A 24,952-nucleotide genomic window follows, 5' to 3' on the forward strand; every position below is an offset into this window, starting at 1 on the left:
GTTGATGAGCACAGACACTGTGATTGGTTGAGGAGCACAGACACTGTGATTGGTTGAGGAGCACAGACACTGTGATTGGTTGAGGAGCACAGACACTGTGATTGGTTGAGGAGCACAGACACTGTGATTGGTTGAGGAGCACAGACACTGTGATTGGTTGAGGAGCACAGACACTGTGATTGGTTGAGGAGCACAGACACTGTGATTGGTTGATGGGAGGGTGTGTGCAGTCCCGCTCGCTCTGCTCAATGCACAAATCACATTGTTTCGACACACTTCTTTACAAACCCTAATCTCTCATGTACCCATCTTTTCCAAATTCCTGCAAAACCTACGCTCTCTCTCATGCACTCAGCTTTTACCGATTCCTGCAAAAGCTACACTCATGTACCCAGCTTTTTCAGATTCCTGCAAATCGGGAAAAGCTGAGTACATGAGAGTGTAAGATTTGCAGGAATCTGGAAAAGCTGAGTACATAAGTGTAGCTTTTGCAGGAATTGGGAAAAGCTGAGTACATGAGAGCGTAGGTTTTGCAGGAATCTGGAAAAGCTGGATATATGAGAGATTAGGGTTTGTAAAGGAGTAAAGATGTGTGTCCTGGAAAAGCTGGGTACATGAGAGATTAGGGTGCATTGAGAAGAGCGGGACTGCACAAACCCTCCCATCAACCAATCACAGTGTCTATGCTGGCAGCTCTGCTGACTAAGCACTAGAATGATGGAGAAGGTAAAGTTGCAGTAGGGCGCACATAGCGGAGACACTACATACAGATGTGATAGTATACGATGGCTTCAGGTTATTATGGCTGTTTTGATCCCACAGTAGCCGCTCTATATATAGATAGACATACCTGACATGAGTCGATGCCTCCCTCAGGGACCCCGGCGCACAGCATACTGCGGTCAATCAGTTTCCCATAAGATTTGGGGTCGGAGCAGTTGGTTTCGGAGATCACTTGGACAGAAGCATCAAGCAGATGTGCGGTCTGACCTGTTATAGACAATAGAGGATTACATGGTTAACGTTCTTTACTTAAAGGGGTACTCTGATGAAAAACAATTTTTTTTTCATATCAACTGGCTACAGAAAGTTAAACAGATTTGTAAATTACTTCTATTAAAAAAAAAATCTTAATCCTTCCAGTACTTATCAGCTGCTGAAGTTGAGTTGTTCTTATCTGTCTGACCACAGTGCTCTCTGCTGACACCTGCTGTCTGTCTCAGGGACTGTCCAGAGCAGGAGAGGTTTGCTATGGGGATTTGTTCCTGCTCTGGACAGTTCCTGAGATAGACAGAGGTGTCAGCAGAGAGCATTGTTGTCAGATAGAAAAGAACAACTCAATTTCAGCAGCTGATAAGTACTGGTAGGATTAAGATTTTTTTTTTTTTAATAGAAGTAATTTACAAATCTGTTTAACTTTCTGGAGCCAGTTGATATGAAAAAAAAATAGTTTTTCACCGGAGTACCCCTTTAATATCTACAGTGATATAACAACTAATAGTGAGGAGAGGAGGGGTGGAGGGAGGAGGAGGGGGACGCAGCTGCAGCTCTTCTATTTCTGTATGATGGGAAACTTTCTTCTGAGAACGTAACTTCAGAAAAGATCATGGTTCCTGAGGCTGAAAACCAGATTTGGGGAAAAACTCACCTTGTTCTGTCATCCCCCATCCAGAAATGTCACATATCTTTCCCGGTGGGAACTCGCGGTCCGGTAGACACGCTGTCTTAACGTTTCGCGTCTCCCTGGCGCACTTGCCTTCTGATTCCTTTAGCTTCATAAGGGCTGCAGCAAAGGAAAAAGAGAAGTGAGAGCAAAGAGATCCCCCCCAATTCCTCCTCCTTACTGTCTAGTGAAAAGTTCCTTACACATGCGACTCTCCAGCTGTTGCCAAACTACAACTCCCATCATGCCCTCCGGCATTGTAATTTTGCAACAGCTGGAGAGCCACAGGTTGAGGTACTTTGCAATAGATGATAAAACATATTTGCATATAGCACCCTATATAAACAGATGTCCATAGGGTTATAATTTGTATTGCTGTGTAACAGATGAATGATACCTTGGTCACGTGACGTCTCCCAGCCAATAGTTGTGGGAGAAGTCCCTAGTGCAGCCTCCCTCTCCCAGAAGAAGTGGTGGACTAAAATAGTTAGAACTAGTCTAGACCTGGTTTGGCCAGAGCACCATCTCCTAGTCCTGCTCTTGCTAAGCATTTTAGACACCCAGGCCATATGTGTCTTCCCTAGGTAAAATCCTGTCTACAGTCAGGTCACATTGTTCCTGTCCATGCTGTGAGAATAAAGTGCTAAAGTTCTTAATCTTCATAAAAGAGTTTTCTTCATCAGAGAGAAGTAGGCTGAGCAAGGGCCTCTCTGCAATACACTAATCTCATCTGGGGCCTGTGGTTGGAGTTAGAGCTGGATGTCTGTCATGTCATAATATATGCATTAGCTCCGCCCCCTTTCATGGTTGAGTTTGTGGTGCTTCTCTGACTGTTAGCAAGTATGAGACAGATTTCTCTAGAAGAATATTTATATATATATATATATATATATATATGAGGGGCCAACTCAAATAAGAAGAAAGATTAGGATACATGTTTAGATGTATACAGGTTTGACCTCAGAGGTAGTAATTTAACTACACATAATTATATAATATTATATCAATTATTAATAATAATAAGAATAGTAATTAGTATTATTATTATTGCTACTATTAATAATAATAATATTAATAATGATGATAATTATTTAAATATTATAAATGAACTGTAGTTAAACATTTCATTCTAAAGTCGTCATAAATTTACCTTTACGCTCTAAAATGTTTCTAATAGGGAGTTTGTTTCAATATATCAGCTAATCCCTTTTTTTTTCTTCTTTTTTTTATTTATTTATTTATTTTAAATTGGACATTTAATGAACAGGCTTGACCCTACAATAATTGATTACAATATATAATTGATTACAATAATAATAATAATAATAATATGAATTATCGGTAGTTAAACATTTTCAACCCCTGGAGTCAAACCTTTCATTAAAATGTCAAATTTTGGGTTGGAGTTATTTAATTACGGATAATTATATCATATTACAATAATAATAATAATAAAAAATAAAATTATTATTGTTAATATTAATAATAATATAAATCATCGGTAGTTAAACATTTTCAACCCCTGGAGTCAAATCTTTCATTAAGATGTAAAATTTTGGGTTGGAGTTATTTAATTACAGATAATTATATAATACTACAATAATAATAATAATAATAATAAATGATGATTATTATTATTGTTAATAATAATAATAATAATAATATAAATTATCTGTAGTTAAACATTTTCAACCCCTGGAGTCAAACCTTTCATTAAAATGTCAAATTTTGGGTTAGAGTTATTTAATTACAGATAATTATATAATATTACAATAATAATAATAATAACATTATTATTATTATTGTTAATATTAATAACAAAAATATAAATTATGAGTAGTTAAACATTTTCAACCCCTGGAGTCAAACCTTTCATTAAAATGTCAAATTTTGGGTTGGAGTTATTTAATTACAGATAATTATATAATATTACAATAATAATAATAATAATAATAAATAAAATTATTATTATTGTTAATATTAATAATAAAAATATAAACCCCTGGAGTCAAACCTTTAATTAAAATACCAAATTTTGGGTTGGAGTTATTTAATTACAGATAATTATATAATATTTTGATAAATAAAGAAATAATAATAATAATTATTATTATTATTATTAATAATAATAATTAGTATTATATAAATTATCTTATTATAAAAGTCAAATTTTCAGTAAAAACAAGAAAAAAAGCACCGTCTACCTCAGTGATCTCAAACTGTGGCCCTCCAGATGTTGCAAAACTTCAACTCCCAGCATGCCCAGACAGCCGTTGGCTGTCCGGGCATGCTGGGAGTTGAAGTTTTGCAACATCTGGAGGGCCACAGTTTGAGACCACTGATCTAGCTGATACATTGTAACAAACTATCAGAACAGGACAGAGTATTTTTTTATAATACATAAATGTATTTTTCCTGTTTCCATCACTCACCGACATCATTGTGCAGACTGGACATCTCCTCCCGATAATTCTCATGTATTATTATCTTCTCCACATCAAATGTTTGTTCCAACGTCTCGTTCTTCTGGAGATCCACCTTACCCAGGGACACCCTCCACAGACCCGGCTGGGACCTGAAAGACACAGGGACTGTTATTTGTCACTGTCAAGACCTCTGCTTGCTGTCCAGACTTATAACTTTTACCTGCACTGATACATTGTAACAAACTAGACTAAAATAAACAGCACTATTGATGTCTATAGCTGAAAGAAACAGATTGTCTAGACTGGGTGCAGTTGTGGCAAACCCTCAGCTGTGAAAAGTAAAGGGATTTCAGAGCCTGGATGTTAACGAAGGATTACATTCACCGTCAGCAAGAAGAGATCTTGGAAGTGACGAGGAATGGAAAGTATATGGAAATTGATGATTGTTTTTTATTATCCAAAAATATTTTTATATTTTTTTTTTTAAAATAACAAATGATAAGTAAATAAAAAAACAAACAAAAAAAAAACATTATATATATATATATATATATATATATATATATATATATAAATATATATAAATGTAAAAAAATATATAAAAAAAATTATATATATATATATATATATATATATATAAAAAAATATAAAAATATATATATAAAATATATATATATAAATATAAATATATATATATATTGAAATATATATAAATATATATATACACACACACACATATATATATATATATAAAAATATATATATATATATAAAAAAAATATATATATATACATATAAAATATATATATATATATATACACATATATATTTACATATAAAAATATATATATTTACATATATATATATATAATTTTTTATGAAAAAATAAAAAAAAAATTTATACAAATAAGAATAAAAAAATTAATAAAATGTATTATCCAAAAATTAAAGGATTTTCTAATCCAGGATTAGAAAAACAGAGCTGATTTCTTCCAAAAACCACACCACCCTTGTTCTTATGGTAGGTTGGGTGTGGCATTGCAGCTCAGTTCCATTGAAGTGAATGGAGCCAAGTTGTAATACCACATACAACCTGAGGACAGGGGTGACGCTGTATCTGGAAGAAATCATCTCTGTTTTTCTAATGTGAAGAATTAATGTGATATGTGATATACCTGAACTTTCTTGTGGCCCCTTCTCAAAAGGATTTTGATCATTTGTAGGGGAGATGATCCACAAAGAGGTTGTCCAGGTTCAGACAAATACAGCTGCTACACAACGCCACACCTGTCTGCTGGTTGTGTCTGGTTCTGCAGTCAGGCTCTAGTGAAGTGACAGAGACTGAGCTGCAATGACACACACAACCTGTGGACAGGTATGGCGCTGTTCTTGGAAGAAAGTCTTGTTTTCGTAATCATTAATCCGTCCTTTATAGCATTTTCAGGGTGCACACTTGCATACCGGACACGTGTCACAGCACTCTAGGGCAGTGCTTTCCAGCCAGTGTGCCTCCAGCTGTTGCAAAAGTAGCATGCCCGGGCTGACTAGAAACTGAGCTGACTAGAACAAAACATAGTAAACACACACAGAAAACGCTGGAAATAACTTCACAGAGCATATACTATAATCCGCACCATACTGTAAAATTCAGCAATTTATAAAGCAGTGATTCCCAATCAGGATGCCTCCAAATTTTGCAAAACTACAACTCCCAGCATGCCCGGACTGACTAGAAAAAAAAAAACGAACTACAACAAGGCGCTAGGAAACACACAGAATGCTGGAAACAACTGCAAAGAGCATCCACTATAATCCACTATAGTCAGCAATCTATAAAGCAGTGTTTCCCAACCAGTGTGTCTCCAGCTGTTGCAAAACTACAAGCAAATGCTATCCGGGCATGCTCGATGTTGTAGTTTTTGCAGCAGCTGGAGGCACACTGTTTGGGAAACACCGCTTTATAGATTTCTGACTTTTGCAGTATGGTGCGGATTATAGTGGATGCTCTTTGCAGTTGTTTCCAGCATTCTGTGTGTTTCCTAGCGCCTTGTTGTAGTTAGTTTTTTTTATTCTAGTCAGTCCGGGCATGCTGGGAGTTGCAGTTTTGCAGCAGCTGGAGGCACACTGGTTGGGAAACACTGGCCTAGGGTGGGGATCGTGGTGTCACTTACATGGACTTCACACAATGTGCCGCTGTCAGGATCCAACACTCAGCGAATAAGGTGCCGCCGCAGAGATGCCCGGCGTTGAACGAGGCGGCGGGACTCTTCAGCTGCAGCGATGCCAACCATGGGTGCTTGCCAGGTTGGGTCCTCTTCCCCCCAAAGATCCTTCCCCGGGTGTTAACAGCCAGCTCCCGGATGCCACACGTGGCGAATGGGGCGCTGGATGGGATGGCGCTCGTGGGTTGTGCTGTGGATTTTGGAGGCCTCGGTGTAGTGGACACATTATGATGCGGAGCTAGAAAACAGTGCGGATGATAACTGGGAGGATGGTGGGAGTCATACTTCTACAACATCATTTTTCCTATTATTTTGTCACAAGCCTGCCCCTGTGAGGAGCATCACTTCTGGGCCCCAAAATCTGTACCAGGGTCCCTCAAACCCCATCTTCATTATATTATATTATATGTTGCAGAGAAACCTTTAGGCCCACATATACCAACACAAAGCATACACTATAATCCGCACCATACTGCATAAATCAGCAGTGTTTCTCGACCAGTTTGCCTCCAGGTGTTGCAAAAGTACAACTCCCAGCATGCCTAGCCTGACTAGAAACGAAACAAAACACTAGGAAACACACAAAAAAAAAATTGCTCAGAGAAAATCCGCACCATACTGCAAAAGTCAGTGATCTGTAATGTAGTGTTTCCTTGCAAAACTACAACTCTGAGCATGCCTAGACTGACTAGAAACGAAACAAAACACTAGAAAACACACACACAAAAAAATTGCTCAGAGAAAATCCGCACCATACTGCAAAAGTCAGTGATCTGTAATGTAGTGTTTCCTTGCAAAACTACAACTCTCAGCATGCCTAGACTGACTAGAAACAAAACAAAACACTAGGAAACACACACACAAAAAAATTGCTCAGAGAAAATCCGCACCATACTGCAAAGGTCAGTGATCTGCAATGTAGTGTTTCCTTGCAAAACTACAACTCTCAGCATGCCTAGACTGACTAGAAACAAAACAAAACACTAGGAAACACACACACAAAAAAATTGCTCAGAGAAAATCCGCACCATACTGCAAAAGTCAGTGATCTGTAATGTAGTGTTTCCTTGCAAAACTACAACTCCCAGCATGCCTAGACTGACTAGAAATGAAACAAAACACTAGGAAACACACACAAAAAAAAAACTGCTCAGAGAAAATCCGCACCATACTGCAAAAGTCAGTCATCTGTAATGTAGTGTTTCCTTGCAAAACTACAACTCTCAGCATGCCCGGACAGCCTTTGGCTGTCCGGGCATGCTGAGAGTTGTAGTTTTGCAACAGCTGGAGGCACACTGGTTTGGATGGAAACAAAGCAATATAGATTGCTGACTTATGCAGTATGGTGCGGATTATAGCATATGCTTTGTGTCTCTATATGTGGACCTAAATTGCTATTGCATCGTCAAATTGTTAAAGTCTTACTATGATCCAAAAACTGCTGAGGTTTTGCTACAATATACTCAGTCCAGACAATGCCCTATGAGCAAAATGCATCCACAGAGCAAATTTCTCTTCTGCTCTGACAGTTTGTTACAATGTATCGGTGCAGATCTAATCTAGATTGTTTAGATTAGATACAGTTGTAACAAATCTTCAGCTGTGAGAAGTACAGAAAGGAAGATGAAGAGGAACACAAAGCATTTTAGAATTCGGACAACGATTGAGACTGGACTAGTTTTCGTCCCCTGACATTACCCAAGATGCACAGCAATAGTGTTGAACTCAAATTTATTCGAAATGCGAATTTTTACCGCGAATATCGGCATTTCACAAATATTTATATATATATATATATATATATATATATATATATATATATATATATATTTATTTATAATGACGAATATTCCTTTTTTAAATGCAAATTTATGCAAATATCGGTATTTTGTGAATATATATATATATATATATATATTGATATATATTCATAATGATGAATATTCATTTTTTTAAATGCAAATTTATGCGAATGTTTATGCAAATATCGGCATTTTGTGAATATTTAGAGATATATAAATATATCGATATATATTCGTAATGACGACTATACCTTTTTTTTAATGCAAATTTATGCGAATATTTATGCAAATATCGGCACTTCCAGACTGGACACTGATCACTCCCTTCTTTTAGGTGAAAGATATAATCGCGCACTATACGAATTTAATTCCGAATTTTCGCATGAAAAAAAAAAATTTCGCCCCTATATCGTTCCCTATATTCGTCCCTATATTTCGCCCCTATATTCGTCCCTATATCCGCTAAATATCGCGAATTCGAATATGGCCCCTGCCGCTCATCACTACACAGCAAGCCGCACCGAGCGGGCACTATATTATGTGGAGGGATATTTACCGGCGGGGCAGGCAGACACATTACACACGTCCCATCGCAGCTGCCCGTCCTTATCCAGGAAGTAACACCACGGCTTCTCTGCGCCATCCGGATTTCTGTGTAATGGAAGAAACAGCGGTAAGTATGTGACACCCCCCCCCCCCCCTGTAGCATTGATCTGCTAGAGACTAACATACGAACAGTAACAGGATCAGACTACAACAGGTTTGTCTGTAGTCTGTTACCATGGAAACACAGTTCTTCACAGGTGCTGTAGACACAACATAGTATGACATTATACAAAGGATATCCGCTATCTGTTTGCCCTATTGCCGGGCTGGTTGTGACCCCCCCCCCTCCCCCGGATTACCCCCCCTGTAGTAATGTATCTGGTATCGTACGGACATTTACCTGCAGAAATTGTGCTCACCGACCCCGGACTGCCATAAATCAGGAATGAAGGCGTTGACGCTCTCCCTGGTCAGGAGGTAGGAGTCCCAGGGCAGGCACTGGTGCCCGTGCTCAGAGTGACTGACATGTCCGCGGTATCGGAGCCCGTCTTTCCTGTAGCAGTCATTGATGGCTGAGGGGGCAAGATGAAAAAGCCACAGATAAGCCGTGTTAAAGGGGTATTCCAGGAAAAAACTTATATATATATATATATATATATATCAACTGGCTCCAGAAAGTTAAACAGATTTGTAAATTACTTCTATTAAAAAAATCTTAATCCTTCCAATAATTATCAGCTGCTGAAGTTGAGTTGTTCTTTTCTGTCTGACAACAGTGCTCTCTGCTGACACCTCTGCTTGTCTCGGGTACTGCACAGAGTAGAAGAGGTTTGCTATGGGGATTTGCTTCTAAACTGGGCGGTTCCCGAGACAGGTGTCATCAGGGAGCACTTAGAGAGAGAAAAGAACAACTCAACTTCAGCAGCTCATAAGTACTGAAAGGATTAAGATTTTTTTAATAGACGGAATTTACAAATCTGTTTAACTTTCTGGAGCCAGTTGATATATAAAAAAAGTAGTTTTTTCCTGGATAACCCCTTTAAAGGGGCACTCTGAGGTAAACATGCTGTAGAGCATTGCTCACATATCTGTCCTAGTTTTGAAAGTACAATAAATCCATTTGTTTTGTGGGTGCATAATCCTCTCCTATACCATGTCCTCTTACTTCTTCCTGGTTGAGCAGTTGCTCAGTACTACAATTCCCAGAATGCATTGCTTTCCATCAGTTTCTTCATCACAGTTCTCCCAGCCTATTCCCCTCCCACAGCCCTTCCTGCCAGTTCACAGCCCAGAGCAGCTGCAGAACATCTCGTTTCACAGCAGACTATCATACAATCAGTGAAGTTGCAGCACCTGCTTTATTCCCTGTCTGCTCCTCTGCCTGTGACATAGTTCATCACAAGGCAGCATGCTGTAACATCATATCATTCTTCCCTAAATGTCCCAAAAAAAGATATATATGTGTATATGTATGTGACAAGGAGATGGTGATGTAGCTGTAGGGCAGCGGTCTTCAAACTGTGGCCCTCCAGATGTTGCAAAACTACAACTCCCAGCATGCCCGGACAGCCAACGGCTGTCCGGGCATGCTGGGAATTGTAGTTTTGCAACATCTGGAGGGCCACAGTTTGAAGACCACTGCTGTAGGGCCTGGTTAGATCTGGTGACATCACTCAGTGGGCGGGGCTTGAGCTCAGAGACAAGCTTGTGCCACACCTCCTGAGACAGCAGACAATTATGCATTGTCCTGGGAAAGGGGGAACGTCCAGGAGCTATAGACTACACAACTTCCTGTCAGGAGAGAGGGAGGAGCTGCTGGGACAACACCACACTGATAATAAGAGGACTACACAACTTCCTATCAGAAGAGAGAGAGGATCCGGGAGCTTCTGAGACAACTCCACACTGACAATGAGAGGACTACACAACTTCCTGCCAGGGATGAATAACACAAAAACATGCTGAATCATGTACAATTAGTAAGTTATATGTATATGGGGTAATAGTTTTGTTTAAATACAATTTTCTGATACCGGAATAATCTATACTCCTATGGTCTAACTTCTTTTTCATCTGATCACCAATAGGCAACTCCTTCTGTTAGTTCTTCCTGGCAATAATGGCGAGAGTCATCCCTTTTACTGTACAGACACATGATGCAATATCCGTCTATAGAGAATGTAGTAACTCATATGTATCACATAGTGTCCCCTGAGGAAGGTGCAACGGTGCCCGAAATGCGTTGGCAACACCGCACCAAATGATACCATGGTAGCACAAGGCAATCGCTTATGATACAATTCCTCAATGTAGCATCACATATGGCCACGTTCCGGTGTCCAGTACATTTCGGATACACGGCGCACTCACCGATCTCGCAGAACTTCCCTTTATAATTCTTCGTACAGATGCAGACGAAGGCGTTGAGAGGTTTTTCCCGGCAGGTTCCTCCGTTCTTACAGGGGTTGTTGGTGCAGGCTGTCTCCACTGCAAGAAGAACAAGATCAGATGCAACCCTGGGCAGTAATAGTGAGGCATGCTGGGAGTTGTAGTTTTGCACTATTCACATGTAGCAGAGCTCCACTTGCAATATTTGTCATCAACTTTGGGGGGAGATTAAAGGGGTACTCCGGTGGAGAACATTTTTTTAAAAATCAACTGATGCCAAAATGTTAAACAGATTTGTAAATTACTTCTATATAAAAAAAATCTTAATTCTTCCAGTACTTATTAGCTGCTAAATACTACAGAGGAAATTTTTTTGGGGATTTCTTTTCTGTCTTTCCACAGTGCTCTGTGCTGACACCTCTATACATTTTAGGAACCATCCAGAGCAGCATATGTTAGCTATGGGGATTTTTTCCTGCTCAGGACAGTTCCTAAAACTGACAGAGGTGTCAGCAGAGAGCACTGTTGTCGTGACAGAAAAGAAATCCAAAGAGAAAAGAATTTCCTCTGTAGAATTTAGCAGCTAATAAGTACAGGAAGGATTAAGATTTTTTAATAGAAGTAATTTACAAATCTGTTTAACTTTCTGGCATCAGTTGATTTAAAAAAAAATAGAATAAAATTTCCACCAATAAGGGATATAGTTAGCCCCAAATCACTTCATTGTGATACATATGCCCTTAGCTCACAGAGCATTGTCTTCGCTGATATATTGTATCAAGCTCCTCAGCTGTATTAGATCAGGAGGGGTTTCCAGTCTCTTTATGTAGTCTATGAGACTTTCCATTCACTAGCAGCAAGCAGAGATCTTGAAAATGGCGCAGCACCTTTGTATACACATCATTTACCTGCGCTGCATGTGGGTCCGCGGTACGGATAGTGACACCGACACTTGAAATAGGGGACGTACTTCTTCAGGACGCAGTTGCCGTGGGCGCAGGTGTCTTTCTTACACGGGCGCATCGCTGTTCGCAACAGAGAAATAGGAGTTAAAATTCATGAAACCAAAAGGACTGTCACAATGATGTCTGAGACGCAGTGATCTGCAAAATGTGACCCTCCAGATGTTGCAAAACTACAACTCCCAGCATGCCCGGACAGCCAACGGCTGTCCGGGCATGCTGGGAGTTGTAGTTTTGAAGGGTGGTCAAAGATTTCTGAAAATCTAATAGGGTTTCCAGAGATTTCTAAAAAATCTAATACATTTACTGTAAAGAATCCTTACAGGAAATTAAGTTTCTTCCAGTTGTCTGCAGATCTTTGCAAAACTACAGTAAAGAAACCTTACTGTTCAAGGGAAATATATCACTCTCTTTTTGCTCTTACAGTATAAAGATCACATAATCTATGAAGAATATTCCTTAGTCTTACTGCTCTAATTGTAAAGAATCTGTATCTTCTATGGAGAATATCCCTCTGCTTTATTTATCTTACACTGTAAAGAATCCTTACCCTTTACAAATAATTTTTTCGCAGAGTTATTTATTTTATTGTAAATAATTTTTATAGTGTAAAAAGAATATTCCACAGCCTTACTGCTCTTACAGTAGAGAATCCTCATTGTCTTTGGAGACTACCACAGCCTTCTGCTTTTAAAGAACCTTTATTGTCTGTAGAGAATCTTTCCCAGCTGTTCTGCTATTACAGTAGAGATTTTTTATTCAATTTGGAGATGGCCACAGCATCTTGCTTTTACAGTAATGAATCACTATCATCTACAATAATTATTCCATAGCCTTACTGCTTTTACAGTAACAAAAGCTTATCTTCTATGGAGAATATTCCTACAGCCCTATTGCTCTGACAGTAAATAATATTTACTGCACACCCAGAATTTTGCTCAGCCTTATTGCTCTTACAGTAAAGAATCCAGGACATTTACAAAGTATTTTTACAGACTTGCTGGTCTTATTATAAATAATTTTTCAGTGTATAAGAATATTTTACAGCTTACTGCTCTCACATGAAAGAATTATTGTTGTCTTTAGAGAATCTTCCACAGCAATACTGCTTTTACAGAAAATAATCTTTAAAATTTAAGTTTCTTCCAGTTGTTGCAGAAGAACATTTAATCTTCTACAGCAGTGGTTTCCATTCTGTGGATCTTTAGCTATTTTGCAAAACTATAAACCTCTAGCAGTAAAGAAGTCTTACTGCTACCATATCATATTATCTAAAAAGTATATTCCATAGTCTTACTGCTTTCACATTAAAGAATCCTTATGTTCTATGGAGAAAATTTCACAGCTATATTGCTCTTGGAGTAAAGAATCCTTACTATAGACACAGTTTTTTTTTTTTTTTGCAACCTTACTACTTTTACAGTAAAGAACCCATGCCATTTATAGAGTGTTTTTTTTTTAGAGAATTACTGCTTTTATTGTAAATACTCTTTATAGCATATAAAGAATATTCCACACTCTTACTGCTCCTACAGTAGAGAACCCTTATTGTCTTTAAAGACTCCCAAAGCGTTACTGCTTTTTATAAATGCTTACTGTCTATAGAGAATCTTTCACAGCCTTTCTACTATAACAGTAGATCATCTTCATTATTTTGAGACTTCCACAGCATTTCTGCTTTTACAGTAATGAATCCTTTTCATTTACTAGGAATCTTTTACAGCCTTTCTACTATTAATATAGATAATCTTCATTCTCTATGGAGACTTTCACAGTTTTTCTGCTTTTACAGTAATGAATCCTTATAATTTATAATTAATCTTCCATAGCCTTACTGCTTTTACAGTAAATAATCCTTATACTCTAAAATGAAACTTTCACAGCCTTACTGCTTTTACAGTAAAGAATCCTTATAATCTATATTGAATCATATACAACCTTACATATGTTACAGTAAAGAATCCTTATAATCTATATAATCATATACAACCTTACAGCTTTTACTGTAAAGAATCCTTATAATCTATAATGAATCATATAAAACCTTACAGCTTTTACAGTAAAAAATCGAATAAGTTATAATGAATCTTCCACAGCCTTACTGCTTTTAAAGAATCCTTACTGTCTATAGAGAATCTTTTGCAGCCTTTCTACTATTAAAGTAGATAATCTTCATTCTCTTTGGAGACTCCCACAGTCTTTTTGCTTTTACAGTAATGAATCCTAATAATTTATAGTGACTCTTCCACAGCCTTACTGCTTTTACAGTAAAGAACCCATACAATCTATAATGAATCATATACAACCTTACAGTTTGAACAGTAAAGAATCTTATAATCTATAATGACTAATAAAACCTTACTGCTTTTACAGTAAAGCATCCTATAATCTTTAATGAATCTTCCACAGCCTTACAGCTTTTACATTATAGAATCCTTACAATCTATTATGTATCACAACCTGACAGCTTTTACAGTAAAGAATCATATAATCTATAATGAATCTTCCATAGCCTTACTGCTTTTACAGTAAAGAATCCATACAATCTATAATGAATCGTATACAACCTTACAGTTTTAACAGTAAATAATTTCATAATCTATTATGACTCTTATACAATCTTACTGCTTTTACAGTAAAGCATCCTATAATCTTTAATGAATCTTCCACAGCCTTACAGCTTTTACGTTATAGAATCCTCACAATCTATTGTGAATCTTATACAACCTTACAGCTTTTACAGTAAAGAATCTTATAATCTATAATGAATCTTTCACAGCCTTACAGCTTTTACATTATAGAATCCTTACAATCTATTATGAATCTTATACAACCTGACAGCTTTTACAGTAAATAATCTTATAATCTATAATGAATCTTCCACAGCCTTACTGCTTTTACAGTAAAGAATCCATACAATCTATAATGAATCATATACAACCTTACAGTTTTAACAGTAAAGAATCTCATAATCTATTATGACTCTTATACAACCTTACAGCTTTTACATTATAGAATCCTTACAATCTATTATGAATCTTATACAACCTGACAGCTTTTACAGTAAAGAATCATATAATCTATAATGAATCTTCCACAGCCTTACTGCTTTTACAGTAAAGAATCCTTATTGTCATAAGTGAAGCCATAAGTAAATTAAATGTCTGGTATGGATTTTATGTATTCGTAGATGATAAAGACTACTGATGGGGTACGTGATGACCCAGCAGATACTTCAGCGTACATCGCAGGCCGCCATATTGGGATTAACCTGCGGATACCTGTTATTTTCTTACCTTTCTCGCAGTTTAATCCAGTAAAGAACTCTGTGCAGCGGCACGTGTATCCTTGCTCCGTGTTGACACATGTTCCATGGTTAAAACACGGGTTAGAGCTGCAGGGATCTAATGAAAAAGGATGTTTTATATTAACACAGCGCAGAACACATACACGTCTCCACTATTCCTGAGCCCCCCCCCCCCCCATCTTATTTACTCTCTGTTGCAGTGTGCCACCAACTGTTGCAAAACTACATCTCCCAGCATGCCCGGACTGACTAGAAAAATATAAGACTAGAACAAGACACTAGGAAACACAGAGAAAATGCTGGAAACAACTGCACAAAGCATGCACTATAATCCGCACCATACTGCAAAAGTCAGCAATCTAGAAAGCAGTGTTTCCCAACCAGTGTGTCTCCAGCTGTTGCAAGTCCTACAACTACCAGCATGCCCGGACAGCCTTTGGCTGTCCGGGCATGCTGGGAGTTGTAGGCTTGCAACAGCTGGAGGCACACTGGTTGGGAAACATTGCTCGATTAAGTGCATATAGTTTCTGTCTTTTGATGAGCCTACTGGACAAGTCTGGTCAACTCACCCTAGGGCAGCGTTTCCCAACCATGGGCCTCAAGTTGTTGCCAAACTATATCTCCCTATCTAGAACAAGGCACTAGGAAAGGCAGAGAATGCTAGAAACTACTGTACATAGCTATAATCCGCACCCTACTGCAAAAGTTAGCAATCTAGAAAGCAGTGTTTCCCAACCAGTGTGTCTCCAGCTGTTGCAAGTCTACAACTACCAGCATGCCCAGACAGCCTTTGGCTGTCCGGGCATGCTGGGAGTTGTAGGCTTGCAACAGCTGGAGGCACACTGGTTGGAAAACATTTCTCGATTAAGTGTATATAGTTTCTGTCTTTTGATGTGCCTACTGGACAAGTTTGGTCACCTCACCCTAGGGCAGCGTTTCCCAATCATGGGCCTTAAGTTGTTGCCAAACTATATCTCCCTATCTAGAAAAAGGCACTAGGAAAGACAGAAAATGCTAGAAACGACTGTACAGAGCTATAATCCGCACCATACTGCAAAAGTCAGCAATCTGGAAAGCAGTGTTTTCCAACCAGTGTGTCTACAGCTGTTGCAAGTCTACAACTACCAGCATGCCCGGACAGCCTTTGGCTGTCCGGGCATGCTGGGAGTTGTAGGCTTGCAACAGCTGGAGGCACACTGGTTGGAAAACATTTCTCGATTAAGTGCATATAGTTTCTGTCTTTTGATGAGCCTACTGGACAAGTCTGGTCAACTGACCCTAGGGCAGCGTTTCCCAACCATGGGCCTTAAGTTGTTGCCAAACTATATCTCCTTATCTAGAACAAGGCACTAGGAAAGACAGAGAATGCTAGAAACGACTGTAAAGAGCTATAATCCGCACCATACTGCAAAAGTCAGCAATCTATAAAGCAGCATTTACCAACCAGGGTGCCTCCAGCTGTTGCAAAACTACAAGTCCTACATGCCCGGACTGACTAGAAACAAAGCTGACTAGAACAAGGCTCTAGAAAACACACATAGAATGTTGGAAACAACCACACAGATTATACACTATAATCCGCACCATACTGCAAAAGTCAGCAATCTATAAAGCAGTGTTTACCAACCAGTGTGCCTCCAGCTGTTGCAAAAAGTACAACCAAAGGCTGTCCGGGCATGCTGTGAATTGTAGTTTTGCAACAGCTGAAGGCACCTGCTCGATTAAGTGCGCATAGTGTCTGTCTTTTCACAGACAGTGGGTATATTATGGGGGGCTGGGGCCCTTTCTGTGATTGCATATTCTATCTTTCCAGGCCTGATAAACCGGGGTCAAGTCCTGGAAGAAAAAGTGTGGGAACTAACCCAAGATTTCCACTCAAGGACTGGTTCTGCAGGACTCTTGATAATGGGAACAGGGTTCCTGCAGTGGAAAAAGTGCAGGAACTCCATACCCATGACTTCCTGCTGGACTTGAGCCCTGCTGATAAGTGAGTGCAATCTCCCTGGTGTGATGTCAGAGCTGTTTTATGTGCCCTGACCAATCAGATTTGTCCCTCCGGCCGCTCCCCCTCCCCTCTCACAGCATGCTGTTTTGCATACACAGAAGCTGCAGCTGCATCCCCCTCCTCCCTGCCTTATATTTTTTACCCTCCATGTTGTCGTAGTAATACAGGTTCAGCGCATACAAGTCTTCTGCAAGTCGCCTTTCTAGATCTTTCAGCAAGAGTCCTGCAAAACAGAGGGAGGGGGTGTGCACTTTCACATTACAATATTAAAGGGGTACTCCACTACTTTAAAACTTATCCGATAAGGGATGTGTCTGATCATGGGGGTTCTGACCTCCAAGACCCCTCAGGATCTTTATAGTGGGGCCTTGTCTACTTGTGCTGGGAGAAGGGTATTTGCACACGCGCAGTGGAGTACCCCTTTAACCTAAATCAACCACATAGACAATATTGCTCTTTGCTGCCACCCGCTGGTGATCATTTTTTTCTGACCTCATGGTCTTTATTTCTCTAATGTGAGTTAAGGGTCTGTGGTTCTCGGGTTCCTAGTGCCAAGGTCATTGTCCAGATTACCAAGGTCGCGGAGGATCTCATGGGGAACTACATGCGCCCTGTGTACCAGCTTTATCCTGGCCTGAGGGAGATATTTTCTTGTGGACACTATATACCGTGGGGGTATATACAGCTTCTTCTTGTCTCCAGTCTGTGGGGATAACAATTCCGAGGGCCTCTTAGCCGTCTGTAACCTTTGTGGACCTCCAGGCGGGTATAGAGAACACTTGGTTTTTCTCTGGCAGTTTTTGAGCCAAAGCCAGAAATGTATTCAGAAGGAATAGGACAAATAAAGGAAGGACTTCTCCTCCCTTATGGATCCACTTCTGACTTTGGCTCAAAAACTGCTAGAAAAAAAAACAAGTGGAAACTTAGCCTTATATTGCCAGAAACCAACCAATTTCAGGGAATTGACAGCATATATATATATATCTATATACACCCGCCATACACAACATATATCTATATATCTATATACACCCGCCATACACTACAGATATCTATACAGCTGTATACACCCACCATAGACTACATATATCTATACATCTGTATACACCCGCCATACACTACATATATCTATATATCTATATACACCCGCCATACACTGCATATATCTATACATCTGTATACACCCGCCATACACTACATATATCTATACAGCTGTATACACCCACCATACACAACATATATCTATACATCTGTATACACCCGCCATAGACTACATATATATATATCTATACATCTGTATACACCCGCCATACACAACATATATCTATACATCTGCATACACCCGCCATACACTACATATATCTATACAGCTGTATACACCCACCATAGACTACATATATCTATACATCTGTATACACCCGCCATACACTACATATATCTTTCCCTTACGTCCTAACCAGTAGCACAGATGGGGTATTCCACCCCCCGCGAACTGGTAGGACAGATGGAAGTTTTATTGAACCTAATTAAACAATCAGTAAGACACACCCACAACCCCCTGTATAAGTAAGAGGGTCATCCTCTGCCTCATTGTGTTTTTTTCTGTCCTCCCGGACAGTGGGACAGATGGTGACCCCCTTACTCCTGTTGGAGGGGGGGGGGTTTCTCTTACTTGCAGTTCTGGGCTTAGTTTGCGAGCCCATCTGCTCCTATCCTCGGAGCCGCGACTCCAATCGCGGCCCCGGCCGGAAGTGCGTCAGCGGCGTCTGACGTCACTTCCTGTTTCTCTCTTTCGCTCCCGGCTCGGTTTTTTGCGCCGTTTTTGCCAATAATGCGGCGAAACCGAGCGAGGAGCCTCTTCTATAACCCTCTAACTAATAGGGTTCCTTTCCTCCTGTTTTTTGTAAGACAGGATTTCTCTTCTGCAACTCCGCCTTGTGGGCGGAGTCTTGTTTTGGCGCCAGCCAGGAGGATATTTAAACTCCCCCTAGGCTGCCATTCAGCCTCCTAGAGCGCAGAGCTGTTGGTACTTCCACAGTCCTGTCTTTTTGAGTCTAGTAGTGCATCCTTGCGGATTCTACTGTTTCCCTATCTCTTACCTGGTCTCTTGCTGAGAACTTGGGTATTTTTATTATATTTTAGCTAGCCGCAATTTTTTCTTGCCGCTACATTATCTAATCACTCCTCTCATATTTACCTAGATATGTCGACCGAGGGCTCAGGGGATCGTGAAGGCTTGGCAAAAAGATCCGCCAAGCGCAAGCACCTCTCTTGCCATGACTGCAATACTCCCCTGGAGGATAATTATGAATTTTCCAGGTGCCCTCCTTGTAGGGCTAAGTCTCTACCTTCCCATCAGACTGAACCTACAGTCCAGGATATGTATGTGTGGGTCTCCTCTAACATGTCGGCTATGCAAGCCTCTATTGAGGAGCTGAAACACGTTGTCTCTCAGAAACGCGCCAGACCTTCTTCACCTCCCAGAATGGAGATGTCTGTGGATCAGGAGAGAGAAGATTCCAAGTCCTCCTCTTCGGATGAGGAGGTCACTGCATCTTATTTTTTTCCGCTGGAAAAGACCCAGCGTCTTCTGAGATCCATCCGGTCGGGGGACCAGGATGTTGATCCCGGGGAAGCCTCTACCTCCGCCTCTAAGGGACCTAGGGTCTTTAAAGCGGATGATACCCTTCTGTCCGTGCTTAGAACGGAATGGAAAAAACCAGAAAAGGGTCCGGTCTTAACTAAAAGATTTAAGACCATGTTTCCTATACAGGAATCTCAGCTTTCTTCCTGGGGCCCTGCCCCTAAGGTTGACATGGCAGTTGCCAAACTGTCCAAGAGGACAGTGGTCCCTGCCGAGGATGGGTCTTCCTTGCAGGATCCAATGGATCGGAAGGCTGACTGTGCCATGAGGCGCTCCTACTCCACTGCTTCTGCGTCTGCATCAGTGGCGATAGCTTGCTCTGAGGTAGCAAACTTTTTAAAGACCCGTCTTTCTAACATCCAGTCGGATTTGGACCAGGGGGTTCCTAGAGATGAAATTCTTTCATCCTTCAAGACGTCCAATCTGGCCGTTGATTTTTTGTGCGATGCTTCCACCCAGCATCTTAAATTGGCCTCCAAGTCTATGGCCCTGGCTTCCGCTCGACGACGTCCTCTATGGTTAAAACCTTGGAAGGTTGACAACTCTTCCAAGAACACCTTATGTGCTATGCCTTACGAACCCGGCATTCTTTTCGGAGCTGAGCTGGACCGCATTATGGAGGGACTTTCTGACAAGAAAGGCAAGTCCCTTCCTTATTCCTCCTTTCGTGGTCGAGGCCGGCGTTCTGGGGGCGGATCAGCCCCCCAGCCTAAGCCTCAGAGAGAATGGGGTAATCAACGCCGGGGCGGAAAACGCTCCCGTGGCTCCAAAGACAACAGAAAGCTCTGACTGCGGGCTTCTACGAAGCTCTGGGTTCCTTGCCGAGGTGACCTTTCCAGTTTCCCATCCTGCCCCCCAGATTCCAGTTGGTGGTCGTCTTCACCACTTTTCAAGCGCCTGGTCCCTCCACATTCAGGATCCTTGGGTCCTGAGATTAATCTCGGATGGTTATTCGATAGACCTCGAATCAATTCCCCCATCCAATTATGTGGAGACAAGAGTTTTTTCACCAATCAAACAGGGGGCGCTAGAAACCTACATTCTGGAATACATCCAGAAGAATGCCTTAGAGGAAGTTCCTCTTTCAGAACGGGGGTCAGGAATTTATTCTCCAGTCTTCCTAGTTCCCAAGGTAACAGGAGACTGGCGGATGATTATAGATCTGAGATATCTCAATCAGTATGTGAAGCACAAACGCTTTCGTATGGGAACTATTCAATCTGTGGTCAACCTCATCTCGCCAGGGGATTACCTGGCTACTCTGGATCTAAAGGATGCTTACCTTCATATTCCTATTCATCCGGTATCCAGAAAGTATCTAAGGATCGCAGTTCAGGTAGGGGGAGTTCTAAAACACCTCCAGTTTGTAGCCCTCCCGTTTGGAATTTCTTCGGCCCCACACACATTTACCAAAGTGGTGGTAGCGGTAGTCGCTGCTCTAAGGCTCCAGGGGCTCAGCATCGTTCCCTACCTAGACGATTGGCTCCTCAGAGCTCCTTCTTCTGCGATCCTGTCCCAACATCTGCAACTAGCAGTATCCTTCCTTCACCAGTTAGGGTGGATAGTCAATTGGGCCAAATCCAATTTCCTCCCTACTACCTCAGTGAGGTTTCTCGGCTTCATAGTCGACTCAATCTCCATGACACTCTACCTCTCTCCCGAGAGGAAATCTCGGGTGCAGGAATTGGCCCTTTTTCTCTCTGTACCCCGGAGAGTTTCCATTCGCACTCTCATGCGGATGTTGGGACTTATGTCCGCTACCGTGGATGCGGTTCCTTGGGCTCTTTGGCATCTACGCCCTCTTCAATCAGAGGTGCTCGCCACTTGGAATCTCAGGCCCTCGGGCCTAAACAAGTGCCACTCCCTGTCTTATCGAGTCAGGTCCTCTCTCAGATGGTGGTCTCACCTCGAGGACGGCAAGTCAATGATCCAACCCCCTTGGATCATACTTACTACCGACGCGTCCCTTGTAGGTTGGGGAGCGCATCTCTTGGATCTGTTAGTGCGGGGATCTTGGTCTCCTCAGGAGAGAGGGTTAACCTCCAATCTCCTCGAGATTCGAGCCATCAGATTAGCACTCCTCCACTTTGCTTCTCTTCTTCAAGGGAAAGCAGTAAAGATCCAATCAGACAGCATGACGGCTGTATTGTACATCAACAAGCAGGGAGGCACTCGATCACAAAGCCTCCTCAGAGATGGGTCTGATCTTGGATTGGGCAGAGAGGAACCTAACCCACCTGTCGGCAGTTCACATTCGGGGATCTCTCAATGTGATCGCCGACCGCCTGAGCAGAGGACTTTCAACTGGAGAATGGTCTCTCCATCCAGAGATGTTCAAACAAATAATACTCAGGTGGGGTATGCCAGAAATAGATCTTATGGCAACAAGGTTCAACACCAAAGTGGTGAGATTTTGTTCCCTGTACAGGGAAGACAACCCAGTAGCAATCGATGCTCTCTCAATCCCATGGAGGTTCAGGCTGGCCTACATCTTCCCTCCAATTTCCTTGATCCCAAGGGTATTGATGAAAATCAGGCAGGACCAAGCCTCTGTCATAGCCATAATTCCATTTTGGCCCAAGAGAGCTTGGTTTACCCAACTCTTGCAAATGAGTCGGGGACAATTCTGGAGGCTTCCCCCAGAGCAAGCACTAGTGTCGGGGGACACTCACAGCTGCTCAAATCTTCAAATGTTCAACCTGACAGCCTGGAGGTTGATCAGTCCCTTCCACATCTAGAAGGGCTTTCTAGTGCGGTCTTGAATACCCTCTCGCATTCCAGAGCGGAGTCCACTAACAGAGCCTATAAAAGAATTTGGACAACTTTTCAGTCTTGGTGCTCCAAGAAACAACTACCTGGACAGAATCCAGCTGTTGCCACAATCCTCAACTTTCTCCAGGAGGGATTAGACAAGAATCTATCTCCTTCCACACTCAGAGTTCAGGTATCAGCCATCTCTGCCTTTCTCAATAAACCATTGTCTCAAGACCCACTAGTCAAAATATTCTTGAGGGGATCCTCAAGGTTAAAACCTACAATTATACAACCTGTCCCAGCATGGGACTTATCGACGGTGCTCAAGGGGTTAGCATCTCCCCCCTTTGAGCCCTTGGAGGAGGTGGACATGAAGTTTGTTACCATTAAAATAACTTTTTTACTGGCAATCACTTCAGCCAAAAGGATTGGGGAACTTCAAGCGCTCTCGGCACTTGAACCATATACTAAATTTTTGCCGGATCGAGTGTTACTCAGATTCATGCCATCCTTTATACCTAAGGTTCCATCATTCCAAAATATAAATCAAGTTATATCCCTGCCAGTATTTTCTCCTCCTCCATCCTCCAATGAAGATAGTGCTCTTCATTGCCTAGATATCTCGAGATGTCTCCAGATCTATATAAGAAGATCTTTGGAGTTTCGGAAGGATGAAAATCTGCTAATTCTCTTTTCAGGACCCAAGAGAGGTCTTAAAGCTTCAAAGCCCTCCATCAGTAGATGGGTAAAAGATGCCATTCGTATTGCCATGGTATCCCAAGGTAAGGAGCCTCCTGAGTTTGTAAAAGCTCATTCCACCAGGTCTGTATCTACCTCCTTTGCGGAAAGGAGTCTTGTTCCCTTGGAACATATATGCAAAGCTGCTTCCTGGAGTTCTCTCCACATTTATCACCCACTACAGACTTGACAGTAGATTGGCCGATTTTTCCTCATTTGGACGGTCAGTATTATCTGCCGTCAGGCATGAGAGCCCTCCCTCATAGGGTTTCTGCTTGCCATTTCCCCATCTGTGCTACTGGTTAGGACGTAAGGGAATCGTTAATTTCTAACGATAATTTGTTTTCCCTTAGTCCTAACAGTAGCACAACTTTCCCTCCCTAGTTAAGTTATTTTCTTCTATTATTTACCTTTAGTTCTTCTTGTTACTACACAATGAGGCAGAGGATGACCCTCTTACTTATACAGGGGGTTGTGGGTGTGTCTTTACTGATTGTTTAATTAGGTTCAATAAAACTTCCATCTGTCCTACCAGTTCGCGGGGGGTGGAATACCCCATCTGTGCTACTGTTAGGACTAAGGGAAAACAAATTATCGTTAGAAATTAACGAATATATCTATATACACCCGCCATACACTGCATATATCTATACATCTGTATACACCCGCCATACACTACATATATCTATATATCTATATACACCCGCCATACACTACATATATCTATACATCTGTATACACCTACCATAGACTACATATATCTATACATCTGTATACACCCGCCATACACTACATATATCTATATATCTATATACACCCGCCATACACTGCATATATCTATACATCTGTATACACCCGCCATACACTACATATATCTATACAGCTGTATACACCCACCATACACAACATATATCTATACATCTGTATACACCCACCATAGACTACATATATCTATACATCTGTATACACCCGCCATAGACTGCATATATCTATACATCTGTATACACCCGCCATAGACTAAATATATCTATACATCTGTATACACCCGCCATAGACTACATATATCTATACATCTGTATACACCCGACCATAGACTACATATATCTATACATCTGTATACACCCACCATAGACTACATATATCTATACATCTGTATACACCCACCATAGACTACATATATCTATACACCTGTATACACCCGCCATAGACTACATATATCTATACATCTGTATACACCCGCCATAGACTAAATATATCTATACATCTGTATACACCCGCCATACACTGCATATATCTATACATCTGTATACACCCGCCATAGACTACATATATCTATACATCTGTATACACCCACCATAGACTACATATATCTATACATCTGTATACACCCGCCATACACTGCATATATCTATACATCTGTATACACCCGCCATACACTGCATATATCTATACATCTGTATACACCCGCCATAGACTACATATATCTATACATCTG

General features: G+C 40.9%; 1 protein-coding gene across 4 annotated transcripts in view; it reads right to left on the reverse strand.

Moving 5' to 3' along the window:
- HABP2 (hyaluronan binding protein 2) overlaps positions 1-24,952 on the reverse strand; it is a 212,226-nt gene that overhangs the window by 4,527 nt on the left and 182,747 nt on the right. For all 4 annotated transcript variants that reach the window (XM_056529825.1, XM_056529824.1, XM_056529826.1 and 1 more), the window contains 10 exons: positions 17,464-17,544; positions 15,306-15,413; positions 11,956-12,072; positions 11,030-11,146; positions 9,060-9,231; positions 8,670-8,764; positions 6,261-6,549; positions 4,096-4,238; positions 1,649-1,783; positions 851-990 (listed from right to left, as the gene is read on the reverse strand). In XM_056529825.1, the coding sequence (XP_056385800.1) occupies positions 851-990; positions 1,649-1,783; positions 4,096-4,238; positions 6,261-6,549; positions 8,670-8,764; positions 9,060-9,231; positions 11,030-11,146; positions 11,956-12,072; positions 15,306-15,413; positions 17,464-17,544 (1,397 nt within the window). The remainder of the gene's footprint in view (positions 1-850; positions 991-1,648; positions 1,784-4,095; positions 4,239-6,260; positions 6,550-8,669; positions 8,765-9,059; positions 9,232-11,029; positions 11,147-11,955; positions 12,073-15,305; positions 15,414-17,463; positions 17,545-24,952) is intronic.

This window comes from Hyla sarda, chromosome 7, assembly GCF_029499605.1.
Source record: "Hyla sarda isolate aHylSar1 chromosome 7, aHylSar1.hap1, whole genome shotgun sequence".
In the NCBI taxonomy this organism is placed as follows: Eukaryota; Metazoa; Chordata; class Amphibia; order Anura; family Hylidae; genus Hyla; species Hyla sarda.